The sequence below is a fragment of the Gymnoscopelus microlampas genome (genome assembly GCF_963454915.1).
Source record: "Gymnoscopelus microlampas genome assembly, chromosome: 24".
Lineage (NCBI taxonomy): Eukaryota > Metazoa > Chordata > Actinopteri > Myctophiformes > Myctophidae > Gymnoscopelus > Gymnoscopelus microlampas.
Window position 1 is genome coordinate 34921420 of NC_139961.1, and position 17127 is coordinate 34938546.

General features: G+C 41.6%; 1 protein-coding gene across 3 annotated transcripts in view; it reads left to right on the top strand.

Moving 5' to 3' along the window:
- Window positions 1-249: 249 nt before the first annotated feature.
- obsl1a (obscurin like cytoskeletal adaptor 1a) overlaps window positions 250-17127 on the top strand; it is a 29606-nt gene continuing 12728 nt past the window's right edge. Inside the window, exons 1-11 of one of the 3 annotated variants that reach the window (XM_084051708.1) lie at window positions 250-755; window positions 2645-3958; window positions 6933-7202; window positions 8522-8782; window positions 9581-9886; window positions 10414-10680; window positions 11284-11559; window positions 13359-13473; window positions 14936-15096; window positions 15686-15961; window positions 16476-16751. In XM_084051708.1, coding sequence (XP_083907834.1) covers window positions 2728-3958; window positions 6933-7202; window positions 8522-8782; window positions 9581-9886; window positions 10414-10680; window positions 11284-11559; window positions 13359-13473; window positions 14936-15096; window positions 15686-15961; window positions 16476-16751 — 3439 coding nt within the window. In that variant the 5' untranslated portion in view covers window positions 250-755; window positions 2645-2727. Of the gene's footprint in view, window positions 756-1599; window positions 1709-2644; window positions 3959-6932; window positions 7203-8521; window positions 8783-9580; window positions 9887-10413; window positions 10681-11283; window positions 11560-13358; window positions 13474-14935; window positions 15097-15685; window positions 15962-16475; window positions 16752-17127 lie in introns of those variants that run through there. The other 2 variants (XM_084051709.1, XM_084051710.1) reach the window with 2 other exon arrangements.

Genomic DNA, 17127 nt, shown 5'->3' on the forward strand with positions numbered 1-17127 from the left:
TGATCCACCACAGAGCTCTGCCTCTCCTCTATCTTTAGCAGGCCACAGTCTGTGAATGGAGTGCCTAACTTTATCTGACTCACTGTCATCGAAGCTGGTGCTATTTTTAGGGGGTGGCATGCAGTGGCAGCAGCTGAGAAAGCGCTTAATACCCCCCACTGCCCTCTTCAGCCCGCCTCCAAACCCAATTCTCTCTCTCTGTCTCTGCCTCTTTCTCTCTCTCTCTCACTCTCCCTGTCGTGCCAGGCCACCACTGGACTAACTGACACAAATATCAAGCATTCAGAATAGATGAACGTGGTCCATTTCCCGGTGACTCTCTACCATCACTAACCAATGCTAAAACCAAAGGGGACACGACCAAGACGAACTGAGGAGGAACCAAAGCTTTGGCTCGAAGTTGTGAATGGAGGTTTTTAAGTTTGATTTTGTAACTTTGATATTGACTGTTTGAGTCCTGTCATACTATGTAACAGAGACAATATACAGGACTGGATGACGTGAACCCACAGGAGCGAAATCCTTCAGGAAGGACACAGGAGTTAAGAGTCTTGGTACGGTACGACACAGGCGGCGGATGCTCTCCATTTTGAGTAGTTCTGAGAATCACTTCACACAAGGGGCAAAGGTCACTAACGGAAATTCAACTAAGCAGACGGGCATCATAAATCTACTTGAACTTGTTGATCTTCAGCAGAGTCTGTAGCACCATACTGTCAATGTAATGTTCTAAACAGGACACAGACGATTCACTGGTAAGCTCAGCCTATGAATTCAAATAACAACAATTTCCATAAAATCAAATATCACAATACTTTTGACCAAATACCTTGATATCAATAATGCAAAGATATTTGACTATTGGTTAGTAACGTGGATCTACTATAATTAGAGGGTCTATTTAGGTATAAATAGAGGATGTGGGAAATATGAGCAGCTTGCAAAATTGTGGTAATTGTGCTACCAGCTGTAGCTAGTCAATGTTTTCTACCCTATGGGTTTGTTTTTCTAAATATCACCGTCCCAAATAAAAACATGAAAATACTTAGTTAACTTTGGATTGATTAAATAGTTTCCAGGCCTATGCATCTTCTGTGAAATGCTGGTGTGTCATTTCCATTGGCTACATCAAACAAACAGCTCCTAAAGCAAAGCTAAACCCACATTGATGAAGTGCATAGTTAATAACTACTGTACGACAAACCTTATGAAAACATGCCTATAACTGAATCATATCGAACAACAAAATACACATATTGTTGACATGTTGGTTACACAAATGTCTGAAACTTAAACCTATGGAAATAACGGGATAGGAACTTCAAGGCTTGATTTATCTTCTAAGTCAGTCGTTCAAACTATTTCATGTAAAGAACCCCCAAATTGATATTTGACCACAGGCCTCCATTTGAAAATATTTTGTGCCAGGGACTCCCATAAGAGAACAATTGTCAACTTTTCGCAATTCCCCCAACGTGTTGTATTAAGACACGTTGTGAGCTTGTAGACTCGTCCCTTTTTGAATTGCCAATTTCCATCTTCTTACTCTGTGTCTTATTGGTGCTGTGGACATTTCAGACTGGCTGCCAATGACATCCTCGATGGGGATTCGAAGCTAATAGAAACTACAGCCTACAGCATGCTGAAATAGAAGCATTGCTCACATGAATAAAACTGAACTGAACACAGCCCTCCCCTGAGACACAGAGTGAGTACACAGAAATGGTGCTGTGTATGATCTTATAATGAGCATTAGTGAGGACTAATTATACGAAGATGGGTTGAACATGGGTTAAGTGGTCCTTTAAGTCTTTCAACTGTTCCACATTTTGCTCTGGACACCCTAGATCCCACTCAAGTTCTAAATCCTATCAACATCAGGACAGCCATCAGGGAGGATACAGTAGCTACTGTAGTAGCATGCGCCAGACGGTGCCGGTAGATCTGCCATTTGCGCCAAATGTTCGCCTATTTTTGCAGAATGTTTACATATCATGCTACTGTATACCCAGAATCGGGACTCCAGCATCCATGTGGTTGAACAATAGTAGTACAGTGTTCCATAGCAATTAGGTTTTACTGACTGCAGGTGTGATGTCGCGCTGAGATTGTGACACATGCCGTGTCTTTTCCTGGACACACTGCTGTATAAATACACTCTTTAATGAGTAACAGCACCAGCTGTTGAAGACTTGTCAACATAGACTGGATGCTCAGAGCTCTGTGTGTTCACTTAACATTAGCTGCGGTGACTGGCATTTTAAGACATTTGAATAACTTGGAAACTGTGTCATTCAGTTCACCCCCTGCGATCCAAATACCTTGATGGGAGTCATTTTGGAATAGATTGTCTGCTCTCTTTCCCAAATTAGACACTTTGTCATGTGACCGCGATGCCAGCTGGCTAAGACTACTGTAAAGGAGACATAAACAGACAGAGGACAAAGCATTCATGGAAAAGGATTCATGGATTATTAGAAGAATAGTTAAGCCAATATAGCTTACTGTATGTTCTCTGTTTCAAAACTTGAGATTCTGAAATTATGACTTTGTTTACATGTGTGAATTATCTATAAACGTTAAATTTGTATGGCAACATAAGTAAACTTTCTTTTTCTTTTTTCTCTTGCTATATCTACCCAAGACAACTGGGACTTTCAGAGGAGATTCCAGATAAAGCTTTTTTCATCCTTCAAAAACTAGAAAGAGCTCGAAAAGGCCAGCGTCATGGACATCTTTGGGGGTGCCCCACGTGTATTGGGCTATCCACGTCCTGTGGTGGCACAGTGGAGTGAGACTGTCACTCTGAAGTGCCAGATAGGCGGTGACCCACGACCAGATGTGATCTGGGAGCGCAAGAACGTTCAGATTTCGACTGAAGGACGCTACAGACTCTCAGAGGACGGAAAGGCTTACTTGCTGACCATCGCTGGAGTGACCCCGGAGGACGCCGGCCAGTACATCTGCAAGGCTAGAAATAGCATAGGAGAAACCTATGCCGCAGCCACCCTAAAAGTGGAAGGGGAAGCCCCGAGTGAGGAAGGGGAACAGAGGCATACAGGGGTCAACGGCGTGAAGCAGCCGACAGATGAAAATGGAGAATTCGGAGGACAAGTTAACGGCCATGCTGAAGTGCACCAGAATGCACCTTTGAACCAAAATGGTGAAACCTTGAATGGTATACTTGGCGAACACCAGAATGGAGAATCGGGGAAATGCAATGGCAACGTAGGTGAGAGACGGCAGCCTCAACGGGAGGAAGACCTGCCGTCGGCCGATAAGCCTCGATTCCTAATCAAGCCTCTGTCCTTGCGAGTGGATCGGGGAGAGGATGCTGCCTTCTCGTGCAAACTCTGGGGTACGCCCCTGCCCGAGGTCGACTGGGAAAAAGACGGCAAGAAGCTGAACGACATATTCGAGAGCACCCACTTCAGCGTCGGCAAACAAGAGGGGGGCTGGGTCCAGCTCAAGATCTTCCGCACACGCATGCCCGACAAAGGCGTCTACACCTGCAAGGCTGTCAACTGCCATGGCGAGGCACTAGCCGGCGCCGTTCTATTGGTGGAGCCCGTTCCAGAGCGGGAGGACAGCAAGAGGTCTTCAAATGGTCTCCCTAGCGGCCTGATGTCACCGAAACATAGGGGAGGGAGGCACAGTTTAACAAGGTACTCGGAGGAGCCGCCCGTCAACTCGGCCCAAGTTAAAAAATTTGCGGTGGCAGAGGGCAAACATGCAAAATTCCGCTGCTGTGTGACCGGGAAGCCAAAACCCGAGATCATCTGGAAGAAAGATGGAGTGCCTCTAGATCCTGGGAGACGTCACCTCATATTTGAGGACAGAGAGGGTTATTACACGCTGAAGGTTCTGTACAGCAAGGTGCAAGACACAGGGCTTTATGTCTGTGCAGCGTCAAACGCCCTGGGAAACACTCTCAGCGCTGTCCACCTGTCTGTCAAAGGTAAACCTCTGCTTTTTTTTTTAGAAAACCATAGATTTTCATAATCGCATAATTTCATGTCAATACCATTCTTATTAACAAACAGTTTTGATCACAAAAAAAGATTTCCAATCTTTTCAAAAGTGGCAACTATTCTGTAATTAAAGATTACATTATGAACACATTTTGATTATTTAAAAACAGTTTAGCTGCAACCTACATGACTGTGGTGAGGACTCTATATCTTAAAAAAGGTGTGAGGTATCTTAAGTTGTTGGTTGATGAATGTAACTTTGACTGGCAAAATCCTATTTTATAGAGACATTAAAAAGACATTAAAGACAGGAACAAAACCACAGGCAATGAGTAATGACAAGTGATGAAATCCATGACATAGTTTTAGTTTATCATAGTCACTAACTGACATACGTTCCCATGTAATTCTATTGCATTATCTTTTCTTACTTAAAGGTAGGGTAAGTTTTTTGTTAAAAGATTCAACGTTTTTCAGGCCAAGGACCCCTTCGCTGAGAGAGATGAAGCAGGGACCTCCACTACATTTTGTATAAAATGATGTTACAGATTAAACTTTTTCATAGATTTCATTTCATTACACTTTATGTTTTCTCAATTCTTAGTATACACTTGACCTTTGGCTCTGTAATTGGTCTGCTCTTTTTTCCCTTTATGCCAAACCTCTTTGCTGAAAATAGCTGATCTACAAGCTCACAATGCGTTGTGTGCTTGGAGATCGGCTATTTTTGGGGAATGTTCCCCCAGAATAGGGATGCTAGGGTTCAAGTGGTTAATGTAAAAAGATAATAATAGTTCCCATCTCACAAAGATTTGGCAGCCCCCCGCTGAAGTAACTCTGAGGGCCCCCTAGGGGTCCCGGACCTCCTGTTGAAGACCCCTGCAATAGCGTGTTTGTTCAGTAACAGGGATCTCCCTGTCTCTCCAGCCCTTGAATAAATAGAAAATAAATGTTCAGGTGGGTTGCCAATTTCAGCCAATCTGGAGAGATTACCCATTCATCAGCTTCAATTTTATAGTGGCCCAGTCCCATGTCACTTCCAATTGCAGTTGCTTAATCTGTATCCTGTGTGAGTTCTCTCTCCTTATTAGATAAAATTGCTATCACGACCTGAAAATGCATGTTCTGTTTAATAAAGAGCTGGAGACACATGGAGACTCTTGTTACTGAACAAACACTCTATAGCAATGAGTACTATCAAAATATAGAGCCATTGAACACTTATTTTATCAAAACATATCACTTACTCTACCCTCCTTTAACTCCTAAACTCATCATTTTCAGCCAGCAGGGCATTGGAAAATGTCAGTGATTGATACTCACTACACTAAGGACCATAAGCGTTCTTACATTTCATTGTCAACATTGGTCACAAAGTTTAGATAAACCTTGACCAAAGTAGTCCTAAAATTGTTTTATTCTTTAGATATCGTGCTTGTTTATGTTTTGTCCATAGTCAATAAACTTTACAAAATGTACCCAAAAATGTTTGGCAACTTTAGCTAAAACTCGCTGTCATCATTAAAAGCCCTCTTCAAGCAAAAATTCAAGGTAAAAATGCAGCAATTGAAAGGAACTATATTTCCAGTCATACATACAATTCAGCCCAACAGCTGTATTAGAGAAATACAGTAATTTCAGATTAAATATATGGCGTAGTGACTTTCAAAAGGATGAATCTGAATAACCTATACCTAACTTTAAAGTCTCAACATGAATGGCAGTGAATGACATTTAATAATGTATGCTACTAAAGTATAGCCTGCACTGCATACACTTACTGAATGTACACAACATGTTTTGAAGACCGGGGCAATATCTGCTAATGGCTATACAGTAAATCAAAATGAGACTGCTATGGTCCTTTAAGTCCCAAGCTGCATCGGTCATCAATCGTTCTGTATGGACAGTAGAAATGGCCCACAGACGTCATGTTTCTAACTGCTAATCATTTTCTCCTAATCCCATCATAATGGAAGGGATAAGTCTAGGGTCACATAGCTCTTTCATAGAAAACACTTTGCCAACTGGCAGCATCAGCTGTATTAGGTTTGTCTCACATTTTGATCTTTAATTATAGAGCTCGAGTCCAGCTTAACCACTTTAACCCTGGCATGTCATCAGGTGAAAATAAAAAATAAATGCGGCAAATTTAGTTGTGAGCTTGTAGATTATTTATTTGGAATATTAGTTTTCGAAAATAATGTTGACATTTTTGGTGGTTAAGTGGTTAGAAGAAATGTAGCGTTGATGTGTAGTATTCTAGACTCACAATGAGGGCCAAAGGTCAAAGATCCAGGGTTTCATTCCACAATGAGAACGTATAGTATTATTAGAAATATATCACATTATTATTTTAGTTGCTGCACATTTAGATATTCAAGCATCAATCTTATTGCCAATATTGAAGTTCGCTCCCCACTCCTGTATCAATGAATTAAAGCAGACAGGCATGGTCAACAACTATTCCAACTCTCCTTGTATCGTCAACGCCTCTTGCCTCCCAATTGTGACCCTTCACTCTACAAAAGCACTCGTGTCTCTGTATATTTTTAGTACCTGAATCATGGGCTATGCCATGGTATGGCAGCTAGAGAGCACAGGCTGCCTGTAAAGCTTAGGCTAGACTATCACTTTCGTTCGTCGTTAATCATTCTCTTTTTGTTTGTCTTTTTCAAAGTATTTCATATTTTCTCGAAAAGCTATGTCTGTAAATGGAGAGTAATGGTGATCTGACAGTGTAAAATGGGCAGTTTTACATTAGAACAAAATGGTTGAATTTATTTTAGCCTCAGCACAAGCCAACCCCTAGCTGGCCTTCATTACGTGAGAACAATTCAACCCGGCCAAGCATGAACATACAGAAGTCATATTAAACATCAACTCTAGTATGTATACATTGCCTTCTTAGTTAGCACACTTAAAAGTTATTGCCACTTAACTTTAGTCTCTGGTCTGCAGGCCCAGCGGTGCGGTTCAGGCGTCCTCTAAAAGACGTGGAGGTGAGGGAGAGAGATGCAGCCATACTGGAGTGCGAGGTGCCTGAGGACTCCATGCCCATCTCCTGGTATCTGGAGGACCAGAGGTTGATGCCCAGCAGTAAATACGCGATGGAGCAGAAGGGGGGAAAACGCAGACTCACAATCCACGACGTCGGGGCAGACGACGACGGGGTATACCTGTGTGAGATGCCGGATGGTGGAAAGAGCATTGCAGAGCTGGCTGTGAAAGGTATGCTGAGGTCAAACTGTATTGTTAGAAGCACTATCTCATTTCAACAAACTGATATTGCCACTGAGACATTTACTATAGGGCATAGCAGTGGCGGCCATTTTCATGACCATAACACATTTTATTCTTTGAAAAATAAGTTTTAATATTTAATTATATGATATACTATATTTAATAATTACCCTTTGTTCCGCGGTTTTCTTTTTTCTTCTTCACAGAATCAAATGTTTTATGGTCATGATTCACCAGGAACCTGGATGGCTTGATTCTAGGCTTAAAATAATTGATAGAAATATTTTTGGAAAACTCTATGGGAAAATGCATGCTTTTTTTGAGTGGAAACAGAAAATGGCCACCACTGCTATGCTCTATTGCCAGCTGCAATTGGTGGCATGTACATGATTACGTCTATATTTTGATATTCCATGCAAGTGGGGAGTAACTAACTACCTTTACTCAAGTACTGTCTTAAAGTAAAAATGTTGGTACTTTTACCTTTATTTGCATTATTTTATACTTTATTCTTATACTCCACAGCACCTCAGAGGCAAATATTGTATTTTGTACAACTACGTATTATTTATTAATGATTTTATAGCTTTAGTTACTAGTTACTTTGCAGATTTAGATACAAATACAAATTTAAACATATACATTATGTATTTATTATAGTTTAAGCTGCCCAGCAGCACATAAACTAATTAAAATCAGCCACACTTTAAGCAGCTGCAACATTAAAGTGATGAACAAATTAATTCAACAGCTGCAACATTAAAGTGATAATTCAACAGCTGCAACATTAAAGTGTGGAACAAATTAATGCATTACTAATAAATCCAATAATACAATAGTGAAATAGGCCGTTCTGCATAATGAGTACTGTGTGAGGGGGCCGTGCTTTTTCAATTATGTTTTTCATTTATTTTTTATAATTTTTTGGGGAAAATAATAAATGAAAAAAAAAATGTGATATTGTCCCTCAAATACTGTACGTGAGGGGCTGTGTTTTTTTCAATCACCAGAGCCAAAATACGGTAGTTTTCAATGATGGTTAAAATGTATTGGTGCCAATTCTATTGAGGCTTTTAAATCCCTTCTTAAAACACACTTTTATTCCTTAGCTTTCAATCACATCTAAGTTCATGTCTTTATCTCTTGTTGTATGTGATCTGTGACTTTGTTGTTGTTACACTTGCATACTTTCTTGTTTTGATGTTTCTTTTGTCTCACCATGTACAGCACTTTGGTTCAGTTTCGATTGTTGTAAATGTGCTTTATAAATAAAGTTTGATTTGATTTGATTTGATATTATATTCTAGGTACCATTGTTCGCAAACTTCCCCGCAAGCTTGAGGTTATGGAGGGGGAGAACGCTGCTTTCTGTGTTGAGGTGGAACATGACGATATGGAGGTCAACTGGTACAAAGACGGCTTGCCGCTTCACGAGTCGCACCAGACGATCCTGAAGTCCTTTGGGAAAACCCACATCCTGGTGTTTGTCAACGTGGCCCATCATGACACGGGGGTCGTCACTTTTGTGGCAGGAAGGTCAAAGACGTCCTCGCGGCTTAAAGTGAAAGGTAAGAAATAGGAGCCAGAGATATTAACACTTTCAACCTGGTGTCCCAATTTTGGTCATGTTATTAAATTGTCCAAAAATAAATTAAAATTAAAATAAATAGCTGATCTACAAGCTCACATCTTGCATCACTATTTGTTGCACGACCAATTATATAGGGCTTACGTGATTTAATCTCCACAATAGGCTCTATGCACAGCAGCCATATTGGGAATAAATTGGGCCCTTTCCTTACTTCCTTCATAGGTGTTACCAATGATACTAATTAAGGCTCTGTTCCATTTAGTGTGGCATAGTGGTTGTCTTATTTTCAAGGACCCCCATAACTCTGAGAGTGTACAAATGGAACCAAATGGACCCGTAACATAAAAGGCCATTTGGGAGCCAAAATAGAGGGTTTCTAGTGAGCCAACATGCACAATATCAGCACCCTGACCAGAATTTGAACAGAGCCTTCATTAGTATCATTGGTAACACATGTGAAGGAAGTAAGAAGAGGCCCAATTTCCTCCCAATATGGCTGCTGTGCATAGAGCCTATTACGGGTAATGTCAGCAGTAGTGTGTTAAGACTAAAAATGAAATGTCTACAGATTGCTCTTTTTCATTTTTGTGAAAAAAATTACTCAAGCAGATTAACAGGTTTTTACGCCCTCTCCTCCAGTTTATTGCTCAGATCAGTCTTCAGTACTCGACTTCTTTTTTACTGTAATCTCTCAGTTAAAGGATGGTTCATCTGACAACTTTGCTCACATTACTCTCTCTTTTCACTATCCTTCCACAATTTATTTCCTCACCAGCTGCAAGACACAGTCCCCCTACCTGCCCTGTGGGGATCAAAATGGACATAGACGGTCCCAACGGTGCCCTCCTCACCTGGGTACCGGCCCCGGCCACCCCGACCACCACGCGCTCCATCTTCGTGGTGGAGAGGCAGGAGGTGGGCTCCCAGGAGTGGCAGAAGTGCTTCACATCAGAGACCGCCACCTCAACAGAGGTGACCGGTGACAGCGTGCCGTGTGAGGGGAACTTCCGCTTCAGAGTGTGCTGCATCAACAAGTATGGGCGAAGTGGTCACGTGGAGTTCCCCAAGGTGGTCCATCTGGGTGAGTCAAACAAGATTGTGGGTTTTCAGATGGAAATATCAGTCTGTCGGTAGGTCCATGCAACACCTTGGTCCCAAACAAGATGTTTCAAAATCTGCACCTTCATGATACCCAGAGGGTGAACAAGTACGATGACCCCATGACCTTTCCTCTAGCACCACCCTGAGGCCAAAACGTTCACTTGCACACAACATAATCTGAATTTAATGGATCGATTTCCATGAAACTTGGAGCAGCTAGCAGAGCTTCTCTTTTTTTGCATCTATGACTTTGGAACCATGGCTGATTGCCTTATTCAGAGGCATGTTTACTGTTCAACATAAGTGTACACAAATTACGGTGGATCACTATGCTTATCCTAAATGAAAATTCTCAAACACTGTAAACGGACTTGAATGGTTCATGGAGAGACCAGGTGCCTCATATTGTTTATTTTCCAATCCACACTCTAACCTATTCGTCACAACACATACCATTGTCACTTCTTTATTACTTAGATCTTTCTTGTTCATACTCTCATTCATTAGCACCCGGGCCCAAGATCCGCAGCCAACTCCAAGGCTGTGAGGTCACAGAAGGAGAAGACGCCCGTTTCTCCATTGAACTCTCGGCTTCTATGGCCGGAACATGGTTCCTGAACAGCACGCAGCTGCAGAACGGCGGGCGGTACTGCGTCAAGCACTGCCAGACGCTGCATTCCTTGTCTATCCGCGACACTTGCACCACAGACAACGCAGCCGAGGTCACGTTTATAGCCAACGGCGTCCGGGATTCAGCCGTCCTCAAGGTTCAACGTAGGTGTAAACACAGTTTATTTAATTCATTACTATTACATTGTATGGTATGTGAAGAGGCAAATTGATTGTTAAGTGAAACACTTAACAATGACCTTATTCTATTGAATTAACCTTCTAGCTATCTCAAAAAGTATTTTTAGCGGCAATACTGTGTATGTATTGTGTTAGTGCAGCGATTCTCAACCTGTGGGCCGGGGCCCACTGGTGGGCCTTGAGGATACTGCATGTTGGCCCGCAAATAATTAAGATTATAATGATGATATAACATCGATATAAAAACATTGTGGTATTTTTTCATTAAAACCTTGAAAAATGTGTGTTCATTGTGATGGTATACTACGTTAATTTCATTGTTCTAAGCTGCAACACAATTGATTGACTGATCATTAAAATAAACATGCTCTGAAAATGCACACGCCCCACCCATCTGCCCACTTGACTTGTTAAGTGGTCAGATGGGTGGGCCACGATGGGCCACGAACACTTTCACGATTTTCAAGTGGGCCCTGACCCAGAAAAGGTTGAGAAGTGAAAAGAGAACCACTGTGTTAGTAGTACAATGAGTTGTTAATTTCAGTTCTTCCTCTGTTACCTACCAAGATGCTGAGGTGAAGTTCAGCCCGCAGTCAGAGCAGGACGGAAACAAAAAGGTGGACCTGGGCGAGCCCATCGTCCTCTACTGTGAAGTCTCCCACCCCACCGCCATAGTGCGCTGGTGCAAAGACGGGGAGGAGCTCCAGATAGCCAACGGCCTCAACGTCCAGTCAGAGGGGAACATGAGGAGGATTGTGATCCATTCAGCTGAGGCGTCACACTCTGGACTGTATAGCTGTGAAAGTACAGGGGATGTCATTGAATTCAAAGTGGAAGTTGCAGGTATGTGTGTGTGTGTGTGTGTGTGTAGGGGTTCTTTAATTTGAAAGAGCTGGCACATATGAATAACCCCCATCTTATACTGAACATCATGCCATCACAACCATCCTACATCCCACCATAATCACAATCAACCTAAAAGCATCATTGCAAAAAGCCACAGATACAGTTGACTTAATTTGGACTTAATGAAAGGAGTGAAATAACAGGTTTGTAGTCTTCAAATATTTAGATGATCGCTTAACCACTTAAGCCCTGTATAATTTGTCATACTACGAATACCGAAAATGTCCGATCTACAAGCTCAAAACGCGTCACATTGCGGCATGTTATGAGCTTGTAGATCTGCTATTTTCGCTATTTGTTTTAAAGTTCTTGTTTTCTTTACTTATATTTTTTATTAAAAAAATGTTTTATGTCAAATCTTCACCTACAATGGCATGGCATGCCCAAAATAGGGACGCCCAGGTTAAAGTGGTTAAAAGTCCATTTCAACCTTGAGCCCAATTTCAAAATGAGCTGTACATTGAAAATGCCATTTCTAAACTCTCATCTAAACTCTCATCTGCCACACTAACCAACTCCAAACGCTCATAGCGGCTCCCGTCAAGTTCTACGAGATCCCAGAGGATGAACGGACCAAATCCGCGGAGGAGGGTGAACCCATAGCTCTCCAGTGCTATCTCACAGACCCGTGCGGCCAGGTGTACTGGTACAAAGACGGCGAGCAGGTCTTCAACCATCCAGGCGTAGACCTGCTGGAGGAAGGGCATAGAAGGACACTGATTATCCAATCAGCTGTTTGGTCTCACTCGGGCGTGTACACGTGTGTAACGGCCGACGATTTCGCTGCGTTTCAGGTCGAGGTCAAAGGTGATAAAGCTGAAGACTCGTCGTGTTCTTAACCAGACTGGTGTTTTAACCAAACATAAATCAGGGGTTTTGGTTAATCGCTTGTTATCAAGGTCGATGTTGTTGTTTTTTACTGTTGAATGTTGTAACATTGTGTTTCCATCTAATTGTCTCCTCGTCTTGCAGCTTGTTATTTTAATTGTATTTAATTTACTCACTTTGATCATTTATTGCAACTGAATGTTTATTCTGAATGTGTTCTTTACTCACAACATTCCTTGTGGTCATGATGAATGAGTGTTTCAGTTTAAACCAACTAAAAGGGAATATTCAGGGTGCCAAGTAGTGTAGACATTTAGTGCACTGGCCATATGGTCAAAAACTACCACTAACAAATGGTCACTAGTGTGTGTGTTTTTTATTTCTATACTTGTGAGAGCCAAATGTCCCACAAGTATAGTAGAGTTTGAGTCCTCACAACACCATTTTTATGGTTAAAAAGTTTTAAGGAGATAGGCTTACAATTTGGAAAAGATTAGGGTTAGGTTTAGGGGTTAAGGCTGTAATTGTGCCTGATTTATACTTAGCTTGTAGTAAGTAGTAAGCTTGTAGATTGGCTATTTTCGGCTTTAGGGTTAGGGTTCATAACGACCTATGTTTTTTTAAATGGCATTCATAAAATCTGCATCCTAAAAAGGTGATGTCCTCACAAGTTAGTAATGTGTGTGCGTGTGTGTGTGTGTGTAATGATAGCCTACTGTACATTTTAGGACTTCTAGGTGTCAAGTGGCTGGGATTTGCCACAAACACAACAACATGCGTGCCCGAAATGTAACACAAACACTTTTCTAACACTTTCAGGTGACAAAGTTGTCCCCCCCCACCACCCCATCATTCCTCACCTCCAGTTGCTTACACACCATTTGTCCCTCTCGCCTTCTTTCCCCCAGGACCCGTGGTGGAATTCACTCCCATTCCTGAAGAGGACCTGCATAAGAGTGCCATGGAGCTGGACCCTGTGGTTCTCTACTGTCAGGTCTCTAGAGAGGATGCTGCAACTGTGTGGTATGACAAATGAACATTCATTAGTTAACTGCTACCAACACATACACACGTCCTGAACTTGCACATGGGCATTGCCATTATTTTTCACTTTTCCCAAAGCTGTTTAATTACCATTTTTGTGAACTCTTACATAATTAATACAGCTGTGGGTGGAGTGCCTAAGAAAGATTAATTGCACATGGGCATAGACCATTGGCATACTTTTTTACTTAATTTCCCAAAGCTGTTTATTTACCATTTTTGTGAACTCTAACATACTTAATACAGCTGTGGGTGAAGTGTGGGGGGAGTGACTCAGAAAGCACAACTGATTAGCAGGTGCTTCCAATTGTCTAATTGTGCTCTCCTCTTCATAGTAGCATTCTGTGTGGAAGTTCAGAACTGTGCAGTGTGCACACAAACACAACAGACTGACGGAGACTGGGAGACAGAACTGTCTCAATAGACCATATTCACACGGCGGCCATATTGGAATTTAACATTGAAAGTGGCTACTTTCATTGACTTCATAGAAACATGGCCGCCGTGTGAATATGGTCTATGATGCGAAGTTGAAAAGGACTTTGGCTGTATCAGCCCTAGGATTGATCAGCATATCACCCTCTCAATCCTTGAATCACTCCCCTCACCCAGGGAAAATAAAGGCTGCACATACAGTATGATAAAGTATGTACACTACGTTCTGGGTCCCTTAAGAACAGAGTTGAGAACACTGACAAAATTGGCTCGATTGCTGTAGGACTGCAACCAATGTTTTATTTTTTACAATGTGGCGATTATTTTTCGATTAGTCTATCGAGAGCATAAAATCATTATAAAATAAAGTAGTACAATTCTCATCACAACTGAAGTTCTGAAGTAACCATATCTCAAAATTGATTAAAAGGTAGGGTAAGTGATTTTCTTTGGTTAAAATAAGTGTTAAATAGCTCTATATTCTGATAGTACTCATTGCTATAGAGAGTGTTTGTTCAGTAAAAGGAGTCTCCTTGTCTCTCCAGCTCTTTATAAAACAGAAAATGCATTTTCGTTTCAGTTTCCGTTTCATTTCCAATTTTATCCAATCAGGATAGAGAACTCAATCAGGATATAGATTAAACAACTGAAATTGGAAGTGATGACACTAAGAAATGAGCAGGCAAAATTGGAACTGGAACACTATAAAAATGAAGTTTAAAAATGGGTACTTTCTACTGATTGGCTGATATTTTGACACCTACTGGAAAATGTATTTTCTGTTTATTAAAGAGCTGGGGAGAGACGGGGAGACTCCTGTTACTGAACAAACACACTATAGCAATGATTACTATCAGAATATAGTGCTTTAACCTTTAAACAAAATACTTTTTGTTTTAACCAAAAAATATCCCTTACTCTACCTTTAATATGTTTACCTAGAAGTCGAAACATAAAATATTGTGTTAAAAGTTTATAATTTCCTATTCACTATGGCGTTCTACAGGTATAAGGACGGCTGTGAGATCCAGCCCAGTGACAACATCACCCTGCAGGCAGAGGGCACCATGAGGAGGTTGATCATCCGTTCTTCAGACGCCTCAGATGCTGGCATCTACACCTGCAAGGCTGGCAACAACGACATGGCATTCACTGTCAACATTAGAGGTCATTTGTTAAAACATATCAGCTAGCAACACATATCTAAATGATGGACAAATTTAGCTTACATGGTTCAAGGTTGCTTTATTGTTACATCTTGTGTACAGGTACATAAAAGTAAAACTTATTTTTGTTCGCCTTCCTTCAGACAATGCAGCAGCATAGGTAATAATAATAGCAATAATAATAAAACCGTAAAAAAGAAAAAAGAAAGATAGAGCATATTTTTTCAGTAGGTGCCACATTACTTTATGTAAGCAACTTCACAGTATCTTCTTAATACAGCAGTTTAGGTAGGAACAGTTCAAGCATGTTAAAGTGTAAGAAAGGGACAGGAGAGGGGAGGTGTGAGGGATGGGGGTGGGGGGGGCGGGGTGAGTGTTAGCGCTTCCTTTTGTCCTGGTTTATTAATAATAATAAACTATTTGCAGTGTTGGGCAGTAACTAGTACTGTAGCTTAGATAGCTAAATTATTTAAGTAGTTTGCTGAACACTATTTGTTTAGTATGTTCCGTGCATAGAATGCAAATTGTATTATGGCAGAGAAAACAAACTCCTGAATGTGCATCTTTGTACCTCTTAAATACAATTGCAGAGCCTCCAGTCATGATTGCGGAGCCCAAGCAGGACGTGGTCATGGAGCGTTGCATTTCAGAGGAGATCAGCCTGCAGTGTGAGCTCTCTCGTTCCAGCGGCAAGGTCCACTGGTACAAGGACGGCCAGGTGGTGGAGGAGAGCGACGGTAATGTTCGAGTGACGTCCGAGGGGCCGTACAGGAGACTGACCGTCCTCTGTGCAACTGTAGAAGACTCTGGAGAATATGTCTGTGACACAGATGGAGATTCTGTCTTCTTCCAGCTTACCATCACAGGTAGGATGAAGAGTTTCAGAAAGTACAATATAATAGGGTTGGTGCAATAGCTAATCGAACTAATCAATTATAATGTTTGGGGAAAGCATCTCATCTTTTTCTCTTTTTTATTTTCCAATAAAATTGCAGCTCAAGCATGTGCAACACATTGCATTGCATTACACAGTTGCATGACAAAGTATAAAACAGGGCTTAAGTGGTTAATCAGACTAATTGATATAGTCTATTATGAAAGATATGTTTTTTTTCCGCGTCAGTTCGTTGAAAAAAACAAATACAGAGTTTCCAATTATTAGATTAATCGAAAAATGAATCAATGGAATAACCAAATAATCGATAGTTGCAGTATAATAAGGAAAGTAAGGTGCCTTTCTGGTCTATACTTTATGCAATGCAGCAGCCCTGTCAGCTCATAAGCCAGAGCAGAGAGAGAACAGTACACACACACAGATGCAAGTCGTTTTATTTTCCTAAACACTAATAACAATTCTACGCACCCATCTTTCTGCTTCAGAACCTCCAATCCGAATCATCTCCCCTGAAGAGTCTGAAGTGGAGCTGACCCAGTCGGCTTCTGAGCGGCTGGAGCTCAGCTGTGAGATCTCCCAGGCAGACGCCTCTGTCCGCTGGTACAAGGACGGCCTGGAAGTGGAGGAGAGCTCCTGTCTCATCCTGGAGGAGGAAGGTGCCGTACGGCGGCTCGTCATCCCCATGACAACGGCGGACGACACTGGGGAGTATGTGTGTGACACAGAGGATGACTCTGTGGCCTTCCTTGTGACTATTTCAGGTAAGGACACTTGGGTGTGATGATGGATCGTTCCTCGCCAGCCACCAGGATTTGAAGATAGACTGTCAAATTAAAGGAGCAAAGTGATTGTTTTACACCCCAAAATAATAATAAAATAAGACATGTTTTGGACACATTCTAAAATGTTTTCAAAATTGAATGTCATTTAAAAAAAAAAAACAGTCCTGGACCGTTGGCGTAGCGGTCAGGGCACCATCAGTGTAACCTGATAGCGTGTCGCAGGTTAGAGTCCCGTTCCCGAAGGCCTTTGCTGCATTTCACTCCTCATCTCTCTCCCCCCATTTCCGGTTAGCCTACTGTCCTATCAAATTAAGGCATAAAAGTCCAAAAATACATTTAAAAAAAACCCCCAAAA